Raw genomic sequence first — 17,971 nt, forward strand, 5'->3', positions numbered from 1 at the left:
TGGAAGTAATAGGTAGCCACTGGAGTTTATTGAGTAGGGGGCACATGGTTGGACTTATGCTTTAAGGGAAACGTTTTTGGTAGCTGAATGAAAGATATATTGGAGTTGAGAGAGAACACCCACCAGTAGCCTTTTGTAGTAATCCAGGCGTGAGGTGATGAGGGCCTACACCAGAGTGGTAATAGTGTCAAAGGAGAGAAGGTGGGGTATTTAAAAGATGTTGCAAGCATGATGTCCACAGGCTTTGGCAGCAGATTGGATATGGGTGGCAAAAAATAATTAGGTCTCAAGGATCATAACTTGTTTGTGAGCCTGAGGGGTTGGGAGGATGGTTACCCTCTACAGTAAAAAGCAAGGTTGTGAGGGGAGAGTTTAGGGGTAAAAATTAGTTCTGTTATAGACATATTGAGTTTAAGATGTCTATAGGACACCCAGTTTGAGATGTCTGAAAGGCAATTGGAGATGTGCGATTGAAAGTCATCAGAGAGGCTAGGGCAGGATAGGTAGATTTAAGAGTCGACAGCATAAAGATGGTAATTAAATCCATGGGAATTGATGAGATCACCAAATGAAGCCTTACAGAGGGAGAAGAGAAGAGGGCCCAGGACAGAATCTTAAGGGACATCTAGGGTTAGAGAGCATGATCTGAAAAGGATCCTGCAAAGGAGACTGAGAAGGAGTGGTCAGATGGGTAAGAGGAGAACCGGGATAGAGTAGTGTCCTGAAAATGTAGAAAGAAAAGAATATCAAGGAGGGTGATCAGCAGTATCAAAGGCTTCAGAGAGGTTGAGGAGAATGAGGATTGACCAGCATTTATAGTACAACAGTTGTCATTAACCAAGATACAGGGAAATTTTAAAAAGAGGTGACCTAAAAAGGAATTACTCTTGGGCAGTTGTTTTAATAGTAAATATGAATGAGAAATGTTGGAGAAGGTCACAGAAGCTAAACCAAAAGCATTGGAGGCTACGCTCCAATGTATATTCAGCAAATGACAATTTATAGGTGTACAGAAATAATTTGATGGCTATTGTCTTATTCCATTCTCTGTCTTTCACAGTGATGCCTTAGTGTTTGGAACCAATAAGGCTCTTCCACAATGTGTGCGTGTAAATAACATCTTATCATTTGGCATTTACTTAAGATACACTTTTCACATGCATCCCATTAAACAGTAACCTTCATTCATTGATGACTTGTTAACTACTATGTTAGGTGTTCTGTACATGAACAATACCTACTTTGAAACTGTAATAGCTGGATAGGCAACCTATATACTTCTTCCATCAGTACAGATATCTTGGACAGACAGTACAAAAAGAAAATGACTTGGGCCAAGAACCAAACAGGAGCTGAAGAGCAGTTTGGATTGCATTTGGGAAAATTCCCAGTACTTTCAAGAATACCAAGCTACTTCTTAAAACAAAGGTCCATCTTTTTAACACCACTATTATTCTGGATGATGCTGTATAGCTGTGTTACAGAATGTTTCCAGCTCCAAACAAATGAAACTGATGATCATCTAAAGTACAATATAGATGTGTCAGGTATAAGCAGATTACAACATATTACATATGTCACATGAAAGTGTAGCAGATATCATTGGAGAAATTTATTATTACCAGAGGTGGGAAGTCAGGAAAGATGGGCTGATCACGTACCAAGAATGAGAGATAGCCAATGGACAGTATTTGTGCTATATTTTTATCTAAACAACGTCAAGAGAATTCAAGAAAGGCTGTAGTGCAGGGGTGCACGTGGCCTTCTAGGTCCTTGGGTGCAGCCTTTTGACTGACTCCAAGTTTTATAGAACAGATCCTTTTATTAAGGGCATTTGTTCTGTGAAGTTTGGACCCAGTCAAAGGGCTGCACTTAAGGACCTAGAGGGCCACATGTGGCCACAAGGCCACAGGTTCCCCACCCCTGTTCTAGTACATTGGGTAGACCTTGGTGACATTTATGGAGGATCAGTGGACAAGAGTCCTACAGGATATGCAGGAGTGGGTGGGTTGCAATCTGAATCTTCAGAAGCAGACCCACGAACACATGGCACAGAGCAAGATAATAATGAGTATAATGCCTCATGGTTTACAAAGTGCTTGACATACATGATCACATTTGATCCTCACAACAACTGTGTGATATAGGTGCTATTATCATTTTATGAGTAAACTGAATCTGACAGAAGTTAATGGACTTTTCTAGGGACATAGCTAGTAAGTGCTAGATTCATTATTTGAACACAGGTCTTCCTGATTTTGAGTTCAAGATACTATCCACTGGGTCCCTTGGCTGATAAAACCCTAAAACCCTGGACTTGGAGTCAGGAAGACCTACATTCAAATCCTGCCTCAGACATTCAGTAGCTCTGTTACCCTTAGCTTGTAACTTAACCTCACTCAGACTCTATTTCCTCATCTATAAAATTTTAATGATAGTAATAATACCATCCTTATTCAGTTGCTCTGAAGCTCAAATGAAATCAAGCACTTTGCACACATTAAAATGCTATATAAAGTCTACCTATTATCATTACACCAGTGAGATCAAACAAATATTGGAATACCAAAGTGCTAACTATTATCTTAGAACAGGAAGCTGCAGAAGAAACAGAAGACTCAAACTCTGTAGATAGATAACCATAACTTATAATTCACTTTTGATGGTTTCTACTTCTCATTGCTGTTTAGTAAATTTCCCTCCTTTTGAAGTTCTCACTGTTCTTCAAGTCCTACTTCAGTTGCCTCCTTCTACATGAAGTCTTCCCTGGTTCTCTTAGACCTTCTGAGTCCTACAATCATGCATGAGTCATTTTAGAACTCTCATAATACTTTTAAAAAATTATTATTATATACTAAGAATGTATCTTGTGTCAGTGTTATTTTGTATGTGACGTCTCTCTCCTACCAGACTTTAAGCTCCTTGAGATGATGGGCTGTACTTTATTTGTTTATATATGCCCTTATATTGCCTAGAAAAATGCTTTCTACGTAGTTGGTGCTCAATGGATATTTTTTGAATAGTGAACAAATTTTTAAACAATAGATAGTATGAATATGTGAAAAATGCCCTGTGTTTGTGTTTTGGGTAGCCAGCTTTCCAGTTATAGGTTGTTTTTTTGTGTAAAAATTTAATATTAACGTCTGCTATTTGATTTCATTTTATATCCTAATATATTTGGAAGCTTCATAAAGTTCTCAGAATATTACTGATGGGTAATAATCATGAACTTAGAAACAGGGCCCACATTTGGTAGGAAGCCTGTCTACTTTCAAAAACTTTGGATTTTGAGTCAGACACTTGGGTTTGAATCCTATCTAATTTATGATTATTACCTTTGGGATGTTAAGCAAATCACTAAACATCTCTTGGCCCTTATAAGTGTCCTCATCTGTTAAATGAGGGAGATAAATTAGATAATTTCTAAGACCTCTTCTAGCTCTTTATTCTATGATCATAAAAATATATAAACTACACAGTAGTATCCTAATCAGGGCTTTTCTTCCTCTTTAAGGGAAAGGCACATATTTAAAGGTAGAATTATTTTCATTTATGATAGAATTCATTCTTATGGTGAGATTCACTCATTAATTGGTGTCTGATTGACTATAAGCAGGCATGGTGTGACATAAAAGGTATCAGTGAATCTCAGAATTTAAAAAAACAACCCTCAAACCAATACCTAGTAAACTAGAGCTCCCTCTACAACATGCCTGCCAAGTGGTTGGTCACCTAGCATCTTCTCAAAAACCTTTAGTAAAGAGGAACCTACCACCTCCCCAAAATTAATTACACTTTGGAAGAATTTTAATTGTTAGAAAGTTTTCACTTAGAAAATTATATTTGCCTGTCATCACCTTTTGCCCATTGCTCCTAGTTCTATCTTCTGCAGCCAAGCAATACAAATCTTTCCATATAATCCTCTTTCAGATACTTAGAAACAGCTGCATTGGTCCCTTGAACCTTCTCTCCTCCAGTTTAAATATCAACCATTTCTATAATTTATGCTCATATGACATGATCTCCAGGCTCATCACTGTCCTGGTTGCATTCTATACATCCTATAGCATCTCTCAGTTTCTTCTTCTTTTCAAATGTTGCCCAAAACTGAATAAAATTCTCCAGATGTGGTCAGACAGGACAAAGTACAGTGTGACTATGACTTCCCTTGGCCCAAACTCTATGTGTAAGTATCAAACATATGGCTGTGGGGCACTCAGAATGGAAGGATTATGATGTTCTCCTTCACTTCCCAACCCCCAATCTGTAACCCAAACTCCCATCTTTAGGTTTATCTCATATTAAAATCACAGAGAATTGATGTGTCAATATTTTTGGATGTGTAGAGCACATTTTGAGATTGTAAGCACAAGGAAATATAGATATAGATATTAAACCACATAGCAATATAATGTATTTAAATTTAGTTGTGTTTATTTTGTGTGGTATAATAACCCTAGTTGAAGCATATAGTCATATTAACTACATTTAATTAAGCTCCGCTTTCCTTTTCAAAAGTAAGAATATATTACATGCAGAGATAGCCTTTTCATAATGATATAGTTAAAAGAGCATGGTATGAGTCAGGAAACCTAAATTTTAGTCCAAGCTCTTCTATTTATTCTCTTTTTGACCTTGGCCGAATTGGCTAATCTCTCTGGGGCTCAACTTCTTCATTTTTAAAATGAGGGATTTGGACTGGGTAATGTCTAATGTATTTTTTAATTCAAAAATATATTTGTGATCAGTTGCACTCAAGAATAGTTTTCTTCTTCAAATAAATTCTCAAATGGCACTTATGACTGTGAAAAAGTTGGTAAAACAAAAGCTTTTTCTATCCTTCCATTCACTTTTACAGATCATTTATAGATAAGTCATAATTAAGAGGAAAAAATAGCTCCTTTCCACTACATAAACAGTGATGGAGATTTTCCCTGCAAAAGTATGATAAAATTCCCTTAATTATACCTACCTGATACCCAAGATGCCAATTTTTCCAGCCTATTTCTTGACCAAAATTATTCAAAATTGTTGTTGAATATGTACACATTTTTTTTTCTTTTTTCTTTAAGGTCTGTTTTCTTTACCATATCCTGTCTGTCACTCTGGTTAGCCATCTTATTTTCTGTTCTCTATTTTGCCTACATTTATACATGTACATATATACACATTATATATATTATGTATATGTATGTGTGTGTGTGTGTGTATATATATATATACGTACATATATATATACACATATATATTATATATTTCTTAGGGAGGGAAATGTAAAGTAGAAGTTTTCTTTATTATATTACATAATACTTGTTATATATTTCCTTTCATAAAATAAGTTTTATTTGTATATCTTATTTTTACGTCACAAAATTTCCCCCCAGTATCACTTTCCCATACCAATTAGGTGTCACATATAACAATGAATATTTTTAAAGAAAGGGGAGAGGGGGAGGAGAATCACCAAAGTGATTGAGAAAGTCTGAATATACGTGCAGGGTACAATATATCACACTGTTGGATATTGTTGGCTATCCTCAAGAATGTGACTTAGCAGTTTTTATCATTTTATGTTATTCAGTTGTTTTAGTCATGTCCAACTCTTCATCACCTTATTTAGGATTTTCTTGGCAAAAATACTGTACTGGTTTGCCATTTCCTTCTTCAGCTCATTTTACAGATGAGAAAACTGAGGCAAACAAGGTTAAGTGATTTGCCAAGGGTTTACACAGCTAGTAAGTATCTGAGGCTGGTTTTGAACTCAGGAAGATGAGTCATCTTGACTTTAGGCTCCACACTCTTATCCACTGCTCCACCTTGAACCATTCTTTTGGTAGTTTAGTGTTGTAGAATCTGTCAGCAAGACCTTCAGTTATAAAAGCTATTTCATCTTAGCTGTATGTCCTCTTTTTAATGTACTTTTTAAGTAATTGAAAATAAGCAGAATGTTCCACAAACATTCCTGCAGAAATGTAGTTGTTCGTAATATCTGATCACATTTCTATATTCTAAATAATGTAGAAAGATATAATATAGAAAATCCATTCCACCCTTTGTTGATTTAATCTTCTGAATCTTCAAAAATCAAATCAAAAAAGATAGTGCTTATCAACTGCTTTGCACTGTGTCTGGTATATAATAGGTACTTCATAAATGAACACTTGTTCCCTTTACCTCCCTTCCCTCTTTCCTTTAATAAGTTTATTTCTTCTCATAATTTTATTGTTCATGACAGCTTATTAGTAATTACTTGCTGCCAGATTTTAACACAGAAAATTTGGATAAAGATATTGCATTGTGATAGCAAGTGAGATGTCATGTGAAGTGAACATCTAAGATTCCAGTTATTATAATTGTTAAATGCTTAAGAAATCTCCATGCTAGATTTGAACAATTTCAACTTGATCATTTATAAGGATGTCTTTTTGAATATTGAGAAATGAAAGTGTAGAAAAATTTTAGTAGTATTGAGTAGAGCACAAGGAGAAATTGTTTTGATGGAATGTGAAAATAAAATTTGTTGAACACCAAACTAAAAATATTTTAATCAAAAATTTTAATTAACTTGTAATTGTATGTATTTTCTTCTAAAGAGCTCATTGACTAAAAATTGAATCTATACAAAAAGAATGTTGATGTTGTGTTTGCTTTTGTATCTTCTTGTATGACAAAACTGCCAAATACTGTATCATCTGTAATTTGGTTTTCTTTAGATTACTTCTACAAAAGCTATTAACATTGTAAGATACTTCCATGCAATCAATTCACCATTAATTTATAAATTACTTACTATGTATATTCAGAATATTGAATAAATAAGACAGTGTAATTGTTTTCTCCATGATGTAAAGTAGACATAATTTCATTTACTACATAGAAGTAACATATTAGAAAAGCCTAGATTTTTAGTATCTACAGCACTATAGAGTATCCAGATCTCTTGGTTTTTTATACATTAATGATCTGAATCAGTATCATTAGCAAGTTCTTGCCACTTTATTTCCTTCCATCTTTCTTGCACGTGCTTATCAACTTCAGTTTTCTGTCAGTATCTTTTTTATTATTCTATTTAGTGAGTAAAAAATTTGTTCTGTATAAATCTTCTCTATATCTCTAATACATTGTGAGTCCTTTAAAAACATGTCAAATAAAATAACATTTTTATTTTAAAACATTATTTCCCCTTGGATTTAAAAATATATAATTCATTTCATGAAAGTGGATTCACAGCTTGCTTTCTTAAAACATGTAGAAGAGATCTTAAAGTAAATAAGATGGTATTTTTCTCAGCAAATGTGGAAGACTTGAAAATAACTATACTGAAGATTATTGGACCCTATAGGAACCTTAACTGGTCAAATTCAAATCATCAGCCTTTAGCTGCAATTGCCACTTGTAAATTCTAGAAAGTACTGAAGATTGTCCTTTCAGAAAGAAGAAATCTACTGTATTGGTCAAAAAAACTCTAGTACTTTGGAAAATAGGATTAGAAAAAACTCTTTGACCATCAAGAAATAAAGGACCATTGTTATTTATGCTTCTTGTTTTGTTTTCTCTTCTTGGTCTTAACTTTAGGCAAACTATTAAAGATGCAAAAGGACTATGCTCTTTGTTGAGAAATGTCTTATTTTGTTTCACTCTTTTAATGCCAGTAGCTTGAGATACACTCACAAAATATGAGCTAGAGATTTGGTTTCAGAGTTGTTACTCTGAAAAGAAGCTGTTGTTTGATTAGTATTTCAAATTCATATATTCAGATCACATCTCTTGTCTCACTGATGGACGCATCTGCTCTTGAGAGCTTCATCGCAACCTATTTGTGATAACATCTAATGATTCTTAATTCTCTCACTTTCTAAAATGATATTCTTTGGGGATAAATTTAAATTAACTTTATTTTTTTCAAACTGCTTCCTTTCTTCTGTAACCCTGGCAAAATTCCACAAGTGTAGAATAACCAAATGGTCATTTTAATTAGAGATCATGTTGAAATTCAGATAACCTGAATCTCTAAATAAAAGCACTGTGGTGTGCTTTTTCTGTTTTTAACCAAATCTATGATTTAATTGATAAAGGGAATTCTCAGTGAAGAATTCCTACTACCGATAAAGTTTGGTACCTGCCTTGCGAGTTGTAATTTTAGAAAATTGCTTGTGGTAGTGAGAAGTTAAGTTTTTTGTCCACACAATATATGTAAGAGGCAGGACTTGAGCCAAAATCTTTCTGACTCCAAGGTCATCTTTCCACTATGCCATGCTGCCTTTCACAAATCAAGAGCTACCCTAAATAAAAATAAATAAATAAAAACTACCTCCATGGAATGATTTCTGGAAACATCAATTATCTGTTTCCATTTGACAATTATTCTACAGTATCCTGGATTTTATTCTGATTATAGCAACTCTTTTAAAAAATTAAATCATTCACCTAAGATACCAAAATTATAGCACTTTCCTAAAATTTGCTAGGAAAAAACATGAACTAGAAAGAAAAATGGAAATACTTCTGCAGTAAATTGTATTTTTCCCCTGGCTTTTAAATCCTAATGTACAAGGAATCTTATTCTCTTCACCTTAGTTCCCATTTATTATCCTAAACCTTTTTTTTTAATAAGGTGTCAAGACTTTAAAGTTATGACATACTTTTCAATAATAAGGGATTCTATGAAATAGACTAGGTAATTCTTAGAGAAAATGATGCACTCGAGAAGAATTACTAATTGCCACTCAATCTAAAAATGTAACCATTAATAGTGTACTATAGAGATAAGATTGACCTGACATTTCTCACTCCGTATACCTTTTGCCTGGATGCTTACTCAAGTGAGTCTTTTTGTCTTCCAGAAAAATATACATAAATTACCCCAATGCTAGGTGCAATATACAAAGCAATAAATAGAATCTACAGATGATGTTTACAGTCAATGTACTTCGTCACATTCAGCTAATGTGGAGGAGACCAGGAATCTGAGTTGTTCTGTCTTTGAGCATTTCTACTCAACTATGCTCATATTTGGTGGTTATTTGTCAAGTCAACCTGAAGGCTGTCTTCATTTGTTCTCTTCTATCAACACAGGAACTGGCCCTTTCTCTACCTCCATCTCTTCTCATCCCTTGATTCTTTTGCTGGTAGTAATAATATGGTGTTTGTGTTAATGTATTTTCTTACCACTCTTTTATTGAGAAGCTCTTCTTTAACAAAATATAAGTCATTTAAGCTGGAAGCAAACACCGTAAGCAGCTCTAGCAGTGGAAGGAAAGTAAAAGATTGTTGGGTCTAAAAAGAAGAATCAAATGTTGCTCATCAGTTTTAAGCAGCACCTGAAGAGCAGACAAAAGGGTTTTCTTTCAGTTTTCCTGAAACTGTGTTGTAACAACAATATAGTTTTGTGTATGTGTGTGTGGTTTTGTTTTCGTTTTGTTTTTTGACTTCACAGGAAGAGGTTTAAACATGAAGGCAAACCTTTTAGATGTTAGCATGGCTACATATAAAGCAAAGCTGCCTTTTTTTTCTTTTCTGTGCTTCCATTTAGGCCTATCACATAACTTAAGAAAAAAATAAAAATTAACCACAGGAGCGCTAACTGTAGTGTGAAAAAAAAAAACCTGATCAATTTTGTTTTCGCAGCACGATATTATCAAAGATTTAAGAAACAAATTTGCCAGCCTCGGCGAGAACTCTCTGGTAACAGCATAAATGTCTGTGTTGGTTGCTTTTGATTTAAAGGTTTCTTTTTTCATTTGTTTGAGCCCATTTATTTCCCCCCTCCTTTTAGTTTACTTTATTTTTCATATTATGTAACTAGCAAGCCTTCATTTTTTAAACCTCTTCCATCTTCCAGTGTCTATTTTCCGTACTTTGGATGGAAAGTTTATGGCAGCAAAGCTGTCACTCTGGCTACTTCTGCTGCAGCTGTTCCTGCTCTTAGGTCATATATGTTTTGGCCGTTGTGTTTTTGGACATGATACTAATTGGTTGTTTCATGTCCCATTGACTAAGCTTTTCTACCACGCCATTCTGATGGACTCGCTGTCAAAGGGCTCTATGCAACTTTCATTTTTCAACTTATACTGCTTAGTCCCGTCTCAATTCTCCAGCGAACTGGATTGCTCAAGTGAATGATCATACTAGTCTTGAACTTGCTGTGCCTTTATATTTTATTTTTATTTTCTTCTTTATGTTTTCAGTGGTAGTTTAAACGGAAAAGAACAAACTTCAATCATTGCTCCAGCAGCGCCATGCAGTATCGTTTATTACCACCAGAGAATGCAAAATATAAAGGCACATTGCATTCTTTATTCTTTGGGGATCAATGTGATTGGGGTGATGAGTATGATAAGTACACTTAGTTGAAATCTACCTCTTTTTTATATTAGCTTTCAATTTTGGTTAAACTCCAAGATGTCTCAGATCAAGCTTTTCTATGATTCAGTGACAACTTGCAACTCAAGTCATTTGCTGAGCAGTATCAAGTTATGGTCATGTCATGGGAGATTACTAAAAATGTAAAAAATAAATGCACAAAAATACAATTCAAAAAGTGCAAGTTTAATGAAGTACTACAAAACTGTGATATATGCTTTGGACTAATCGAACAATTCACAATTGAGAAAATCCATCCTAATAAACCAGCACTAAAAGTATATTGAGAAAAGTAAAAAAGGGGGGAAAATGAGTTGAATATGTTGGTATCTGTTCAGTAACATTGTTTGTGTTGAAATGGTTAATAATGTTGTCATAGAGCCCATACATGAAGAGATGACTTTAAAAATTATGGTCTTTAGACTTCTTTTATGTTCACTGATGACCACAACATAAATGATTGGGATTTGTGTTCAGGAAAAAGAAATGGAAAAGCAAAAACTCCTATACCAGCAAGCGCGATTACATGACAGAGGGGCTGCCGAAATGGTGCTACAGACAATCAGTGCCAGCAAAGGTAAGGATTTGCAAAATGCTGCACTTTAATAGCCTTTTTCCCCTCATTGTGATCTCTTTATGTAAATTACTTATTTATGTCCACAAAATCATTCTTTTAATGGGCATTGTAGGCTCCTGTTTATCAAATTTCAACTTTCATCACTTAGTTCATTTTCCCTTTTCCCTCATTTGTAAAGATCTTCCCTCAGAACTCTTACTGAAAAAACCTGACCTCAACATTTTGAAATCTGTCCATTATGTCAGTTAACAAATATTTTTTAAAAGTCTACTGTGTGCCAGTCATGGGGATAGAAATTAAAAAGTACGTTCATACTTGCCTTCAAGAAGCTCACTTTATGCCAGTGGAATACAGTACATTCACAGAAAATTAAATATAGGCTATAAACAAAATAAATAAACTAATTTAGGGGAAGACATTTAAGGGGAAATCAGAAAGGGCCCTTTGAAGATGATCCTTGAACTGGGCTTTGAAGGGAACTAAGGATTCCAAGAAGTATAAGGGAGGAGGTAGGGCATCCCCAGTAAGAAGAATAGCTGAGGCAAAAGGTCCAGAGGCCGGTGTTGGAATGTACTCTTTATATAGGACAGGACAGTTGGGATGGAGCACGTAGTGTTTAAAAAGGAGGAATGTGTCATCAATTTGGAAAGATAGGCCAGAGCCAGATTATGAAGGGCTTTAAATTCCAGATATGTTCCAAGTAGAATCCATATGTTGCTATGTCCTAGAGGTAATGGAAATCTTGTGATATGGTCAAACTTAAGCTTTAGGAATATCAGTTTGGCAGCAATGTGGAGGCTGGATTGGAGAGGAAAGAAGCTGTATATAGGAAGCCCAATTAAGAAGCTATTGAAGTTGCCCAGGCGAGAAGTGATGAGAACTTAAACTAAGACTGTTGTGGTATAAGTAGAGAGAAGGAAACAGTTTTGAGAGATGTTCAGGAGATGTAATCAACAAGGCTTGGCAATGGATTGGATATACAAAATGGGAGAGAATAAAAAGTCAAGGATGACTCCTGGGTTGTAAACCTAGTAGAGGAATCAAAGGTGGTGCCTTTGATACATAGAAACAGAAATTAGGAGGAAGAGTAGGTTTCGGGGTGAAAAGTTGTTTTGGATATGTTCAGAGTTATAGAGTTAAAAACTGAACATAGAAATAAAAGTTCTTGATACTAGTATTTTTCATTAATCATTACCCAAAGTTTGGGACAGCGAGGTGGCATGGTGGATAGAGTACCGGACTCTAGAGTCAGGAGGACCTGAGTTCAAATCCGGCCTCAGACACATAGTACTTATTAGCTGTGTGACTTTGGGCAAGTCACTTAACCCCAATTGCCTCACCCAAAAAAAAATCCTTACCCAAAGTTCTCTTACAGATCTGTGTGGTCAAATCTTTAAACATACATTGATATGTGTAGAGTTCTTGCATTATTAATGTTAGTAACCATCATGTTAGTTTAATGAGGAAACTAGTGTGCACTGAAGTGGGAAGGAAAGTGGCTCGTCTATTAAGTATGCCTAGAAACAAATAGAAACAAATTTACCAAGTCTCCATGTGAATTAGTACAAGGTGGATCATATGCTCTGTCAACATGCTTTAAGAACTCATCCCCCAATGCCATTTTTTTGCATTATACTCATGATGCAAATTATATTAAAAATAATTGTCAATGAAAAAATAATTATATAGTTATAGAGATAAGTAATTATATAGTTATGGAGTAAATATATAGTTATATAGTTATGGATATATATATATATAATTATATAATATAATTTAAAAGTAATTATATAGTTATATCAGTTATTTCTGATATGAGTATGAATAAAGTTCAAATATTAATATACTATATGGTTCAGTTAACTTAATTATTAAGATCTGTCAGTTTAAGTGGATCTTCATAATAATAATCTTTTAAAAATATTTATAACAAATTCTTATTCCACACATATTACTTTAAAAATTATTTCATCAAATATGTTCAGTTTTGTAACCCAAGGCTTTAGGCTACTATTATTTTAAAAATAAGTCAGTCCTTTAAGCCAAATCAACCGTATTTTAAAAAATCTTTCCTAGATAGTTTTTTTTCCCCCTTAGATGGGATACCATGTGGAGTTTATTTTGCAAACAGAGAAGCTGACATCAAAGTTCCACAATAGATATTTTTTCTTTTATTAAAGAAATTAGGCCACTTCTATTCTGTAAACAAACATGTAAGGCAATGATAGTGTTATTTTGTTGAATATTACTATGGTATTATTACTGTCATTTCTGGTCAATAAGGTAACATAAAAAAACAATAATAATTATATAAATAAACTCTAGTTGGTAGTGCATGTGTGTAAGTCAGGATAAATTAGTACAGTAGACTCAAAGTGATCTAGAAAATAATGCCTTTATATTTTTAAGGTGAAACTGGACCAATGGTAGCTGCTACCCTGAAGCTTGGAATTGCCATCTTAAATGGCGGAAATTCTACGGTACAACAGGTAATTTCTTAAAATCTTTCTAATTTTACCATGGTCTAGTTAATGTACCATTAATAACTATGTATGTAGTGTTCTAAATGAATAGAAAAATAATCAGAAATTGGGTAAAGAGGACAATCAGGAAGACCTGATTCAAAAAATATCTCTGATACTATGACCATGACCAATTTATTTAACTCTTCTGAGTCTCAGTTCTCATTTATAAAATACTTGTACCTACTTTGCAAGGATATAAGAATCTAATGAGATAATTAATGTGTTTAGGATACTTCATAAATTTTGAAGTGATATATGCCTTGTTACTACATGATACATTAATATTATGAAGTCAGATTCTCCCACTTTTCATCTTCCTTGCTAATAGTGAGAGTTAGGTGCTTTTAAGTAAATAGTAGAGTTAAAATCACCTGAATAAGGGTTAACTCACCTGAATATGTATGTTATACACTGAATTTTTAAAATGTCTAGTCCCAAGCCACTTTTAGTGACTTTTAGTTAGTGACATCAATTTAAACACTACATTTCTTTTCATTTTATTTGCATTAATGTCATTTGCTTTTACATTTTCATTATCTGATATCTCTCTCTCCCCTATTCAGTGAGTCTTCTCTTTAAACAGATTTTTTAAAAAAGCAATAAATAAATAACATGAATGATCACATTAACTGAATTTGACAGTATATGAAATGTTCCACACTAGGAATTCCTAACTTCTATAAAGGAGGGAGAGAGCATTTCCTCATCAGTTACACATATTCTTTTTGTTGTTCTTTCCATTTCCATTGTTGTAGTCATGGTATAGATTATTTTCCTGGTTCTGCTCACTTCACACTGATTCATCATATAGCTTCTCATGTTCCTCTGAATTCTTCATATTCATCATTTTTATGGCACAGTAATTTTCCATCCTATTCATGTAACATCATTTATTTAGCTATTTCCCAATCAATAGGCATCTGCTTTTTTCTAGTTCTTTGTTCCCATAAATAGTAGTTCTATGAATCTTTTAGTCTACATGGAATTTCTTTTTCCACCTTTGGCCATTTTGGAGTATACAGTGGGACCTCTGGGCCATACACAGGGCATGGGTATTTTAATCATTTTTAAAGCAAAAATTCCAAATTACTTTACAGAATGGATGAAGCAGTTCATGACTCCAGAAGTAGTACATTCATGGAGCTGTCTTTCCATAGCCCCACCACTGTTCACTCTTCTCATCTTTTGTCACCTTTGCCACTTTTCTAGGCATGAGGGAGAACCTCAAGAGTTCTTTAAATTTGTATTTCTTTTTAATTTGTATTTCTTTTGTTAGTTATTTGAAGCATCTTTTCATATTGTTGTTAATAATTTACCATTCTTTTGAGAACTGCTTTTTTTTCCCATGTTATTTGATCACTTGTCCATTGGAGAATGGCTCTTGATGTTGTCTGTTTTTTTAGTTGCTCATATTTCTGGATGATCTCTTGTCAGAGAAATTTTAAAATTAAAAAATATTTCTTTTTCACAGTTGAGAGCTTCCTTTCTTATCGTGCATTTCATATCATATATTTCAACCTAAGAATATGATTGCAGATTAACTACTTTGGTTGTAAAGATGTCATTGCATTTTCATATCCATATGGCTAATTTGTTTCAATTAAGTTTTTTTTCTTATTATGTCTTACATTTATATAACTCTGCTAATGCCTGTGTTGTGTACCTGAACTAGGGCTAATATGAAAACAGGGAACTAACTCTTTAAGAACTCTGCTTGCTTATGGAATATGAGGAAGTTATTTTATAGCTGTCCAGAATATGCTATGATCCACAAAAATCATCAGTATATTTGGTCAATACTAACAAAGGAAAAAAAAAAGGAAAGAAAGAAAAGGTAACGAGAAATTGCATTCAAAGTAACCACAAAATGCATTACATATCTGGGAAGTAACTAGCAACACCCAAAAGATTTATTTAATACAAATACTAAATATGCATGACAAAAATAAAGGCAGATTTAAAATACTGTTGAGAGTAACTATTCTTAGTATGGTCATATCAATGTAATAAAAATGACAATACTATCTAGATTAAATTACAGATGTAGTGCCATTCCAGTGAAATTATCAAGAGGCTACTTTTTAGAATTTGGCAAAATAATAAAAGAATTTACTTGAAGGAGAAAAGATCCAAAATCTAAAAGGAAATTAAGATGAAAAAGTACGAATGAAGGGGATGTAGCCATACTTTATTATAAATGGTTATCATCAAATCTTTTTGATAGTGCCAAAACCCAAGTTGAATACACATACACACACACACACACACACACACACACACACACACACACCCCAAACAAAAAATAGAAGCAATCAAAAATAGTGATTTTGATAAACCTAATAACAAATTCCTCAGCCCAATGGGTAAGTGGTGAAATGATAGGGATAAATAATTCTCCAAAAAAAAGGATTCACTTTTTAAAATGGACTTATGAAAAGGCACTTCTCTGGAGGCAGGTACTCTTTTAGCTACTCATTATATCCTCAGTGTTTAGCATAGTACCTGCCAAATAGTAAACTCTTAATAAATGCTTGCTGACTGATCAAAGTCAACTTGCAAAGTTTCAGAGAGCCTGCAGAAATTAATAATGAAGCCATTTATATGCCATTCTCTAAAAACTAGGGGATTTAAGAGTTCTTTAGTGGCTGACTTTCAGGAAAATCTTCTCCTCCTTGCAAAAGAATCACCATGGAAATTTTCACTGTGAATAGATTTCATAGATGATGGCATTCTTCATTTCCTTTCTTATAGACCCCTCACAGTGTCGCCAGCTATTTCTTTTTGCTTCTGAAGCTCCTTCCACCTATAGGTCTATGCTTCCTTGATGCTGTGGTCCTTATGCTCAGAATAAACCATCCTGTTTCTCTCCCTGATTGTAATAAGGACAATGCCTCGTGTTTCCTATAGTATATATTTAGTCATATGGATTTAACTGCCAGCCTTCTGTTCTGTTATTTGAAGACTGTCCTACTGAGTCTATAGAATCACAAAAACGTAGTTTATGAGGCACCCTGAGAGACCCATCTAATCTAGTCTGTTCTTTTACTCCAGAGATTAAGATTCTACAACCGTATTATATTAATAAGTAGTTAAGGCACATTTCTTTGTCCTCTAGGCCTAGTTAGTGGTCTTATACCCACAAGGGACTTTTTCTAAAACATTAATTGCTAGAGGTAGATTTCTACTTAATCACCAATTAACAAACATTTATTAAGTACCTACTATCTGCTGGGTACTGGGAATACAAATGCAAAAAAGGATACTATCCCTGCTTTCAAGGGGCTTATGTTCTTCTGGAGGAGACATGTACATATTTTTTTTATATACAAATGAGTACAGAGAGAATATGCATGCACTTATATATACATGGACAATAAATATAATACAATTAATATATGCATATGTACAGAATATATATGTATATAAAGAATAATTATGTAATACATATGTGCATGTAGAATATATTATATATACCTATGTATTTAAAGTTATCAGTTAGGAAGAATGAGCACTAGTGGTTGGGAGGATCAGAAAAATTTCCTGTAGATGGCCATACTTAAGTCCACTAAGATAGTTTAGGTGTTTGACCTAACATTGTTTAGGAGATTTATTATTTTCTTATTTATTGTCATGAGATCATAGATTTAGAATTTGAAGGATGCTTAAAGGTCATCTAGTCCAGCCCCTTCATTTTATGACTAAAGATGCTGTAGATAATAGAGATGAAGTGACATGCACTTAGGGTTACACAGGTACTACATTGCAAAGCTAGAATTCAAATTCAGGTGCTTTGATTGCAAATCTAGTGCTCTTTCCAATGCACTATATTTCTCCCAAGAAGTTGAGAGGTGTGATGGATCTTTACCCCCATAGAAGAGTTGGTCATAATTTTTTTATGAATTTGTTTTCAATATACTGTGATCTTTTAAAATTTTAGTAACTGAAATATTTTATTTATAGTTTCCCTATGCCGTGTGATAGTAAACTGAGATAAAAATGTAACACATACATTGCTTAAGTATTAATACAATTGATGTTTTGGTTTCCTCATTCAGAACATCATTCTAAGAATGCATTAAAACAATTTCCATAGTTGAATGATGTGATACTTTATGAGGGTGACAATAGAGGGAACTGAATTTCTAAGTATGGTGCTAATGAGAAGTATTTACAATTTTCAAATTATAGTACTGTTTTTGGAAACTATTTTTATTTTACTAATCTTTTTTGGAGTCATCTCCAAACAGACCCCTCTGCGATTTATTTGTTCTAGAATCTCCAAAACTTTATTCCAGACTGCTCTGAGGGTAGGGGGAAATATCTCATTTCACTGATGTTTATGGTATTCGTGGAAAAACAACTTCACTGTTTCATGGTGCATTCATTCACTCATGTGCATATGAATTTATTTCTATCTTGCTTTAACTTATCTGACAGTACTCCATTGCAAAGATATTATTAATATTTTTCATATGCAAGGTATATTCATCTACATTGATCAAAATGA

At 33.8% G+C, this 17,971-nt stretch overlaps 1 protein-coding gene across 1 annotated transcript in view; it reads left to right on the forward strand.

Moving 5' to 3' along the window:
• RYR2 (ryanodine receptor 2) overlaps nt 1-17,971 on the forward strand; it is a 794,727-nt gene that overhangs the window by 678,284 nt on the left and 98,472 nt on the right. Inside the window, 2 exon segments of the mRNA XM_078156251.1 lie at nt 10,840-10,939; nt 13,349-13,428. Coding sequence (XP_078012377.1) covers nt 10,840-10,939; nt 13,349-13,428 — 180 coding nt within the window.

The sequence above is a fragment of the Phascolarctos cinereus genome, unplaced genomic scaffold, assembly GCF_003287225.1.
Source record: "Phascolarctos cinereus isolate Bilbo 61053 unplaced genomic scaffold, phaCin_HiC Scaffold_5;HRSCAF=322, whole genome shotgun sequence".
Classification (NCBI taxonomy): Eukaryota; Metazoa; Chordata; class Mammalia; order Diprotodontia; family Phascolarctidae; genus Phascolarctos; species Phascolarctos cinereus.